Raw genomic sequence first — 11,080 nt, 5'->3', positions numbered from 1 at the left:
TGTGTTTTTGCTGTTTTTTTGCGGGGTGGGAGGGAGACAGGGTCTCTTGTCGCCCAGACTGGCCTGGAACTTGCTACGCAGCAGCTGAGGATGGCCTTGAAATGATGTATCCCAGCCTCCCATCACCAGAGCTGCGGTTACAGACAGGTGGCCACTATGCTCAGCTAATTTTATCCACTTTACACACCTTTACTCCAAAGCCGAAGAGGAAACGCTCTAGAAAAGCTTTCTGAGCCTTTGCCCACAGCCCCAGCATTGCTGTGGGCAAGTAACCTAATAGCTGGGTCCAGAGCTGCAGACCTTATCACAGAGATGGAAACAGCAACTGACTCAAAAACCTCCAACCACGGGCCGCAAGGACTTCAAGCTGCAGACTCTAACAGCCCGAGGAGGATATCTTGGAGAGACTCCTTGCAGGACTGTTAGCTCTCGTCTGAGGAACCGTTAGAATCAATAAATAAATGGTATGAAGAACAGGCTCGTGATTGTTCCTGGGGCTGAGTTTTGTACCAGCCGACATCACAGAAGGGTTCTTCTGGTCAGCGGTTGGATGGTGGGAAGGTGAACGGAGGGCAAGCTCCCATTGGCTGAAGGCGGGCAGTGGGCGGGACCAAAGGAGCGGGGTGGGAACTTGAAGATGCCTGGCCAAGCGAGGGGCCTGGCAGGGGTGATGGTCAGGACGCTAGAAGGCGGCATCAGCGTGGTAAGGGCGGGTTCTTGGTCGGCTGGAGGCGGGGCCTGCAAGGCAGGAGGCAGGCCACGGGCTTGCACTGGCTGGCTCTTGTCCAGGGAAAGCAAGCCCGACCGACTCAAGCTTGCCTGTCGCCATGGCAGCAGGAACGCGCAGCTCTGTGGAAGTGCCCGCCAGCCCGGGAAATGCTGAACCAAACGGGCCCATACTTTATGAGGTAGGTGGCGAAAAGTGGTGAGTAGCTGAGAAATAGTTTTAGCACCTGTTGAGCATCGGAAGTAGGGACATGCAGAGGAGACGAGGGTGCCGAGGGGAAAACGCAGAAGTTTTGAGATCTCTGCTCTCCTTGAACCCTGTAAAGTCTTAGTGTGCAGTTCCTGCTTCAGACTTTAGAGGTGGGAGATGAGTTGTAACTCACTTCCTTTTCTTGACTCATCGTACTGTTCTCCCCAAATATACCCGTTGTTTAAGAGGATGATTCCTGAAGATGCGTAGAGTTCTGACAAGGGAATTACAACACACCACAGACGTTAGTGTTAATAGTATCAACCTTTAGAGAGTCAATGCAAATTTACAACGGTTGTATCACATAAAATTCAGTCGTCTTCATCACCACCACAAACACCATCACCACCGTTACAGCAATTGCTAGGCTTTTTCTCTGACACCGACCGGGGTAGTACAAGTGGGTTTAGAAGAGTGGGGTCTAGAGGGCTGCCCTTATTGCAAATTGTCAGAGCAACTCCATCGCTTATTTTCTATGTGTTAATTAGGGGTAAACAAAATAACCCTTTCCAAAGGTTCTTAACTATGAGGGTCAATAAAATGCTGTAGGCAACATTATGTAAACATAAAATCCGGCGGACAAATTCTGCTTTAGAATTATAAATGCTGAACCAGTGTGACATGTGTACCTGTGATCTCATCACTGGGAAAGTGGAGGCGGGATGATCAGGGGTTCAAAGTCATTTTCTAGACATAGAAAATTGGAAGTCAGCCTGGGTTTCACGGGACCCTTTCTCAACCTTCCACCCCCTACTTCAGTGTTAGGCTTCCTGTGGGGGTTAAAAGTTCCTGAGAATAAAAGCAAATATAAGTTTAAGAAGTTTTTGAACAATTTAATGTGTATCTGGTATTTCTTCTGGTTTTCTAAATGTATCCCGTGTTTTTGTTTGTTTGCTTTGTTTTTGACAAGTGTGGGAAAGATTGGGAAGGGGGTATAAAAAAGCGTCCTTCTTATTTTTATAAAAACCTAAGTTAAAATTGTTTTAAAGTGTCGCTGAAGAACTAGAGAGATGGCTCAGCTGCCAAGAGTAGATACTGCTCTTCCAGAGGACCTGAGTTTGGTTCCCTACAGCCAAGTCCAGTGGCTCACAACCTCCAGTAATCCAGCTCTGGGAGATCTATCCCTCTTCTGGCCTCTGCCGTCACCATCTCCATCCCTGCCTCTAACACAGACACATAAATAAAGGAAAATGTAGTGCAGATGACCATGTTGCAATTATAATATCTTAGCTGCTCGTCAGGGTCCAACACCTGACACTTCAAGATGACCTAAGTCGATGGATTAAAGGGAGCGACCTGATGCCTCCTAGGTAATTTCACCTTTTGAATTTTCTTCTCCTCCTATGTATTTTAACGTATCTCCTTTTCCTATCTTAAGGTGGCCCTGAGTCGGCTCTTCTAGGGAACCTGAAGATGGGGACTCAAGTGGTTAGGAGAGTCTGCAGCTCCTCCGTGCCTGGAGCGCCCTCTGTAAGTTGCTGTCAGTATGGTGATCTTGCAGGAATGTCTGCGTTTTGTCTGGGAGGTTGTGCCACCAGGACGTAGAGCCTGGAACAAGATATTGCCTTTCTAGCTCATTTGAGCATCAATTCATTACTTCCCCCCACCCCCGTGGAATTAGTAAGACCAGGCAGAAGTTGGAAAACTCTAGTCAGAATACATGCATTATTTTAAGAAGCTCAGTGAAGTTTGTTCAAAAATAATGTTAATCACAGAACATTTGCAAATAGAAACATTGCAAATTGTGACTAAAGAAATAAAAAAACTAGACAGCAGTAGTGACACATGCCTATAATTTCAGCACTTGGGAGGCATAGGTGGGTAGATCTCTGAGACAGCCAGGACTAAACACAAAAACCTGTTTATAAAAACAAACAAAATAAAACTCAAAAAGCAAAACAAAAAAACTAACCTATAAGTCCCGATACAAAAGCAAACTGAATACTAGGCAATATTCTTCTGCTCTTTTTATCTGTGCAAATGTTTTCCATTGGATCCTATTACATGCAAACGCTGATATTGTTAACTTGTGATATGTGTATTTGTCTTTTAGTTTTGTTATTTTATCTTATGAGTATGGGTGTTTTGTCTCTACGTGTGTTTGTGCACCACATGCCTGGTGCTGACAGAGGCTAGAGGAGGGTGTGAAATTCCTTGAGACTGAAGTTACAGAGAGTTGAGAGCTGGCGTGCGGGTGCTGGGAATCAACCCTGGGTCCTCTGCAAGAGCAGCCAGGGCTTTTAACTGCTGAGCCAGCTCTCTAGCCCCTGCTTCGTTGGATTTTTGAGCAGAGTTTTGCTGTGTCTCCTCGTCTAACACTGAAATCATTGTGTGCTTACTGTGAGGCGGTTCTCCTGCCTCAGCCTTTGGAAATCCGGGATTACAAGAATGCACTGCCTTGCCCAGATTTGCTATATGATCTTGACCTTTCACAGTCCGTTTTCATTGGACTTCTGAATCTCTCCACCACTCACATGGAAAACAAGCAACTTGTGGCAGGGAGAGATGGCTCAGTATTTAAGAGCACTGACTACTTTTGCAGAGGACGTAGGTTTGAGTCCCAGCACTCACCACTGCCTTTAAGTCCAGTTCCAGGGGATCTGATACTCTCTTCTGACCTCTGTGGAATCAGAAATGTATGTAGTGAACAGACACATGCAGGCAAAGCATGTATGTATTTAAAAAAGAAAATAAGCAACTTAAGACAACTTAAATTAACTTTATTTTTTATATTTTGTTTGTTTTTAGAGACAGAGTTTCTCTGTGTAGCCTTGGCTGTCATGGACTTGCTTTGTAAACTAGGCTGGTCTCAAACTCAGTGATTTGCCTGCCTCTGCCTCCGTGAGTGCTGTGATTAAAGTCGTGCACCACCATGCCTGCTGGAACTTGATTTTTATGATCATAGATTGGTATTTTACTTTTCCCCTTAAAACCATACTTTATTATATATAACAATACAATTTACATATTAAAAACATTATATAAAATTGTTCCATATAATTCTAATCAAAAACTTTATTTTTAAAAAACTGTTTACTTATCATGTATACAGTGTTCTGCCTGCATGCACACCTGCATGTCAGAAGAGGGCACCAGATCTCATTGTAGATGGTTCTGAGCCACCATGTGGTTGCTGGGAATTGAACTCAGGGCCTCTGGAAGAGCAGACAGTGCTCTTAACCTCTGAGCCATCTCTCCAGCCCTATTTTTAGTTTTTTACTTATATGTGTGTGTATGTGCACGTGAGTGGGTGTTGAAGTTGAGTGGAACTCTTATCCCTTGCAATGGCAGCACTCTTATCCTTTGAGCCATGTCTCCAGACAAGATATAATTTCAAGCAGAGTAAAAAAAAAAAAAAGAAGCAGTTTCATGATAATAGAATCCTTCTCCACAGGAAAGAAAAGGTAAGCATCACTTTAGGTGGATCTAGTGAGACAAAGTGTTCAGTGACTAGGTATCTCCTGTTCCTACGGTCCTAATGGTCAGTGGAGTTGTCATTCATAGCCACTTCAGCATTCATAGCCACTTCCTTGGGGGAAGAGCACGTGTTAGATTATTTTTAATGCAAAAGTGGTTCTTGTTGCTGCAATACAAAGCAAGTTGGTTCCATATATCCAGATCTGAGCATTTTGCAGAATAAGTAACCTGTAAAGGAAGAATGGTGGTTTCAGATTTTGCACACATCCTTCAGAGGGCAGATGAATTCAGAATATGGATACCAAGAGGTGAGGACCCTGAACCCTAATGAAAGCTTGGGTTTTGCTGGTGTAATTAGTAACGGTGAGACCAGTGGTGACTGGCAGTGCATAGGAATACTATCTTCCTGGTAGAGAGACTCAACATCCACCAGATGTCGCTGTCTTAGTTTGATTTTTTTATTTTTATTTTTTTAACCTCGGGATAGTTGGCAGACAGCCCGACATGTGATTTAGGGGGAAAAAAAAATGTGTAGAACACATTTGCAAATCATCTGCTTTGGCGAATCTGCTTTGGCATGATTTATATTAAGCTTTGCCGTCTGATGGTTACTCTGGCAACATTCTTCCCCTGTCTCTCACTCCTGAGTCTTGTTTCTCCTTCTGCCCATTTCTGGCTGTCACATCCACCCTGCGCACACTGTCCTTTCATCTAATGTCGAGTTCTCAGTTTTTCTGCTCTTTCCTCCAGCCTTGTTTCCTGTCTGTGTGCATGATGCATATAAGTGGATCTTTCGTTCTTTCTGGTTTTTGCTAAAAGAATAGTAGTGCCTGACACACAAACATATAAAAGGACACAACATATGTTTAATGAAAAAGAAAATACAAGAGGACAACAAGTTTTACTTGGCTTGAGAACACAATAGGAAACAAAGAAAGAGCCACAGCCTTATATTACCTGTAATTAAGAGCTAACTGACACAGTACTGAAGGTACTAGACCTTTGGGTTTATTTATCTGGTTTTTTGTTTATTTTTTCCCAGTGAACTTAGGTTCTCATACCTAGCAAACACTTCACCACTGCGCCACACTGGCAGCCCTTTTAAAACGTTGTTTATCTTGAAGCATGGTCTTTTTAAATTACCAGACTAACCTTGAATTCCCTCTGTAGCCCACCGAGACTTAAATATGTGAACCTCTTGCTTCAGCTTCCTGAGGAGCTGGAATTCTAGGTCGGTACTATCAGGCCTGGCTGAGATCTTTGAGTTTTGTTTTATTTTATCTTTTGCTTTTTTGAGACAGGGCTTTATACAGCCCAGGCTGCTTTGGAACTCACCATGTAGCCAGAGATCCCATTCGACTCTGGATCCTCCTGCAGCCAACTCCCAGTGCCAAGTATGTGCCACTGTGCCTGGTTTGATCTCCGAATCTTTTTAAGGTTTATTTTATATTATGTATATCAGTACTTTGTCATCTGTATGTATGTGCATCACATGAGTGCTTGTGCCTGTGAAAATCAGAAAGGATGCCAGAGCCCCTAGAGCTGGAGGAATGGATGGCTGTGAGTCACCGTGTGGTGCTGAGAATCTAACCTCGGTCTTCCGCAAGAGTAACAAGTGATTCAAACCACCAAAGCACCCACCTAGCCCCGCTGATCTTTTCATTAAAAAAAGAAAAGGATTAATGAATTCATTCAGTTTTGTATTTAGCCAGACAATACATATTCCATATTCTTAGTTCTGGGATAAACCAGTAACAAAACATAGAAAATTCCAAAACGTATGAGCAGGGAGAAGCTAGCTAATGATAAATGAACAATGATCGGGATGTGGTGGTGGATGCCTGAAGTTGTAGCACCTGGGAGGCCCAGGCAAGAGGATAGCCGCTTTGAGGTTATCCTTCAAGGGGTGTGGTTATGGGGGAGACGGCTGGGGAGATAGCTCAGTGAGGTATCCCCTCTGAAAACACGAGGAGCTGAATTTGATCCCAGAACCCCTGGGAAGACGCCAGTGTCGTAGTGTCCACCTATAATCACAGCCCTGAGGAGGCAAAGACAGGGAGACTCCTGGAGCTGGCCACTCAGCCAGCCTAGCCTAATTTGATGAGCCCCAAGTGCCGGTGAAAGATCTTGTCTCAAAAAACAGGGTGGTGGATGGTGCCTGACCTCTGGCCTCTGCTTGTGCGAGTGCGCATGCACATGAGTGCCCACATACATACATACATACCCACCACTCCCCCAACACAGAAAAGAGCCAGTAAATATGGAACATCCCAGGTGATGGTGAACGCTGTTGGGAAAAGTAAGAATAAACCAGAGACACCTAGGAGTGCAGGTATGAGGGTGTACTGTCATTTAAAATAGAGCAGTAAGGGAAGGACTGAGGTCTAAGTGGGCATTTGAGCAGAGACACGAAGGAGGAGCAGCAATGAGCCATGGGCATGCAGAGATGAGTAAGACAGATTAAACAGCTCAGTGGTAAGGTGTTCAGCATGCACAAAGCCCTGGCTCATCTTCAACACTTAAAAGAATAAAAGGGAGGGGCAAATGCAAAACAAACAAAAAAAAACACACCTCCAAAACAAAACCCCAAAAGTCTGGTCAAAGAAGTTTCGTGGAGAAAGCAAGGCTGGAAAGGGGCATGCTGATGATGTGGGTAGCAGGAGAACAGGGTGTGGGGCACCTACAGCGGAGAGCCAGTGTGAAAACGAGCCTTGGAAATCTGGGCGCTTTCTGCTCTGCATTGAGGGGATCCCAGGGGAGGCCTTCAGAGCCAGACACAAAGAGTTTCTGTCTGATGTGCTATGGAAAGGAAGTGTGTAAAGACAATGGGCACCGGGACACCACGATGCATGATTGTCTGAGAATGACGATGATGACTATGGATTGGCAAGTAGAAGAACTTGGAGACAAAAGAGCAGCTTAGGCATGCGGTGTTCAGTGACAGAGTGTTCACCCAGCATGCGTGAGGCCCTGGTCCAACCCCCAGCACTGTAATAAAGAAGCACACACCCTGGGACATGTTTAGTACATGGGTACAGCAAGCCTTTCTCCGTGTCTCTGCCACTGCCTCTGAATGTAAACGAAAACGAAGCTGTAAGCATGGATGCGGCCCTTAAAGAACCCAGCTGACAGGAGGAAAATGGAAGAGTAAGAAATTATTTCAGAGGGCCATTGATTGTTTCATTGACACTTTTATTTACTGCTTTATTTAAACTGCCTTGCTGCTGCTTTTCATCATGAATGACAGCCTGCAGTGGCTGTGTTAAATTTTTCATAGGTGTGAATTCACACATTTTAGTTTTACACAGAGAGAAGTCACAGGCAGTGTTTTCACCAAATGACAGCTTTGTTTAAGGCTTAAGTGTTAATTATGTAAACATGTTATTATATTTATTAATAGATGGTTTGAATGCATTTGCTAATGGCTCATTCATTCATCTAAGAACACTAGGTTAGTACCTTCTGTGTTGCAGGCATCATAGAAAAGTACTTTCCTGAGGTGAGCTGTGGCTGGGTACCAGAGTACTTGCCTGGCATGTGTAGCCATAGGTTCAATTCCTGGCTTCAGCACTTAGTAATTAGGTAAGGAGCAAAATGTTTACCTACAATCTTTCCTCATATGTAAATAGCAACTGTTCATTTCAACTGTGACCATCAAATGTATAATAGGACTCGAAACAGTAAAATGAAATCAACCTTGCTATTCCATTAGACATTTTGAGTGGCTTTTATTTTGTGCCATTGCTGCTAAAATAATGCTGGATTGAGGAGGCCAGACATAAGTAGGAATCTGTGGAAAGCAGTTTGCTGAACTCAGTCCTACCCAGGCCTACAGCAGTGGAAGGGGCTGTAGCTCCCAGAGTGCTTTGCTGTTATTCCCATATGCAGGTACATCTTATTATTTCCCCAGTCATTCCTTCTAACCCACTTCCATCCAACCCACTTCCTGTCCCAACTCTTCAATTATATCAGAACAGCATGGGGTAGGGGAGCTGGAATAGAATTCATTCATGTTCCTTAGAGCTAAGTGCATTTCTTTACTAGACACGATAAACATATCTCTTCTGAGCAACTTTACATTATATGGCCCGACAGAAATTTTGTACTTTTTTCCAGTCATGGGAGACATGCTGCATTTGATCTAATATAGTTTGAGGAGACGTCTCAATAATCTGTAGGACAGCAGAACAGAATGTTTTGAAATTATATCATCTATATTTGAATGAAAAAAAATTAAATAGCATCAAAATTTTAGTTGCCTAATTGCCTTAGCTATATTTCAAGCATTCAATGGCCACATTTGGCTTTTAGCTGCTGTTTTAAGCGACATATAGAATATAGAATATAGAGTATCTCCATTTTGGAAAGTTCTAATAGACACTACTTCTTTAGATTTTCAGGAATTGTTTTTTTTTTTTTTTTTTTTTTGCCATGTGCCTTAAAATAAGTCACCTGTCAAGTCATCACGATTCTCTCCAGCCGTGAAGGACTATTGCAAAAGACACAAGTCCGGGGCTCAGAGGCCTTTGTTTAGATCTCAGCCGCTGTATTGATTTACAGAGAGACTAAACACCTCTCCCAGTCTTGGTTCCTTCTTATATGAAATTAGGTAGTTGGGCCAAATAAAGTCTTTATTTTGGAGATTTAGAATCCAGTATGGAGACTGCAAATATGGCACAATGGTTAAGAGCACTCGCTGCTCTCTCAGAGGACCCAAGTTTGGTTCCCTTCACCCATGTTGGGTTGCTTTCAACATTCTGTAACTATAGCTCCGACCTCTTCTGGAGTCTGATCTCCATGGGGACCTTCACACACAACAAACACATGGATACACATTATTATTTAGTCAGTTATATCTGGTGTGGTAGCACTTGGGTGGCAGAAACAGGAGGAACATGAGTTCAAGGTCATCTTTAGTTAATTAGGGAGTTGGGGCCTGCCTCAAAAGACCAAAATGATAAGCAAATCAGTTGCTTAGTGAGTCTTCCCTCCTAATCATTGAGCTCACAGACGCTGCTCTTATCGAAGACTGGTTTCTGAGAAACAGGGATCTCTTGGCATAGAAGACTGTGTGCAGGCCTCCCTTTGACGCCTGACTGACTCCTCAACTGGACGCTTTGCTTTTGCATTATTAGGTATATAGATGTGCTGCTTACAGTTCTATGCAATTGGAAATTTTATGCTTCTGCTCATAAAGGGCTCCATTGCTTGAAACATAGCTCAGTGAGTCTACTGGTGGTATTCTGCCATGAGCGGAGGATGGTGAAGACTCTTGGCGGTGAAACTCCCCAGGAGACGGTGGAGAACAGGGAGATCTTCTGACTGACGGAACTGCTCAGGATCAGTTTGACTTGGTGTTTCAGATCTTCCCCAGCTCCAGCCAGAGTGGAACCTTCAGGACTTAGCTGGCAGAGCAACTGGCTCAGTGCAGGCTGACACCCTGCTTCCTGATTTTTGTGGTCAGAGGCACGTATTTTTCCAGAAGAACTAACTGTTTGGCAGCAGCTTTGGTTATCCAGTCTGGCTGTCTCAAGTAAGGATTTTCTTATTCTCTAGTGACCCAAGGGAGAGGTCATTAGGTTAAATAAGATTCAATAGGCTCATTACTGACTTTTCTTGCCTAGGTCCTAATGGGGCTTGAGGGGGGATCCAGCATTGCTAGAAAATGGTTTGTGATTTCTTGATTGTTGAGTTGCATGTTCCTGACCAGCTGTGTCCTTGGGCAAGGCTCTGACCTTCTCTGGGGCTTTAATACTGTAAATTCTCCCCTTCTATCTAGGATCACAAGATGGAATGCAAAGTGGACATTCTTTTGACTTTCTTTCTTTCTTTCTTTCTTTCTTTCTTTCTTTCTTTCTTTCTTTCTTTCTTTCTTTCTTCTTAGGATCAGTTACTCCAAACATGCAAATGACTAGTGTTCTTAAAATAAACATCAAAGCTGTGACAGCAGCCAGGCCACAGAAGGAAGGAAGAAGCCTTGTTACACCCCAGGGTGCTTTACCTGTCAGTGTACCAGGGCATTTTTGGTGCTTTATTTTAAAAATCACTTATAAAAACTCATTACAATATGCTCCACACCCCCCCCTTGACATCAGGTCTCTCTCACTGTATATCAGTGGTTGGCTTGGAACTTGCTATGTAACCAGGCTAGCTTTAAACTGACAGAGATCCAACTGCCTCTGCCTCTAGAGTGCCAGGTCTGTTTCATGTGTGTGTATACTATCTATCTATCTATCTATCTATCTATCTATCTATCTATCTATATCTATGTGTGTACAATAGATGTTCAATATATGTTCAATATATTGAACAATAGATATGTGTATTGTACATAGACAAGATGTATATAGATAGATATAAATACCTATCTATTTTGAACAATAGATATTTGTAATGTACACAATACATATATATGCCACTATATATACATATTTTCTTTTTGAAAGAACTGCAGGTAGCCTACACTGGCCAGAAACTATAGAGCCGAGAAAGACTCCTGATCTTCCTGCTTCCAGCACCCAGTAAAGGATCATAGGTGTACATCACCATGCTGGCGCTTAGCAGTGATTTTATTATTAAAATTAATTAGTGTGTGTGTGTGTGTGTGTGTGTGTGTGTGTGTGTGAGCACAACGTTTGCCAGTAACAGAGAGGTCTGAGTTCTCCCTTTCCACCTTTACAGGGTTTG

At 43.4% G+C, this 11,080-nt stretch overlaps 1 protein-coding gene across 1 annotated transcript in view; it reads left to right on the top strand.

Moving 5' to 3' along the window:
- Positions 1-854: 854 nt before the first annotated feature.
- The window catches only part of Dixdc1 (DIX domain containing 1), an 81,225-nt gene continuing 70,999 nt past the window's right edge, over positions 855-11,080 (top strand). Inside the window, exons 1-2 of the mRNA XM_055621982.1 lie at positions 855-908; positions 2,355-2,446. Coding sequence (XP_055477957.1) covers positions 2,390-2,446 — 57 coding nt within the window. The 5' untranslated portion in view covers positions 855-908; positions 2,355-2,389. The remainder of the gene's footprint in view (positions 909-2,354; positions 2,447-11,080) is intronic.

The sequence above is a fragment of the Psammomys obesus genome, unplaced genomic scaffold, assembly GCF_907164565.1.
Source record: "Psammomys obesus unplaced genomic scaffold, mPsaObe1.curated_primary_1811, whole genome shotgun sequence".
NCBI lineage: Eukaryota > Metazoa > Chordata > Mammalia > Rodentia > Muridae > Psammomys > Psammomys obesus.
The sequence above is the reverse complement of the archived record's forward strand: the minus strand, read 5'-3'. Positions and strand labels throughout refer to the sequence as shown.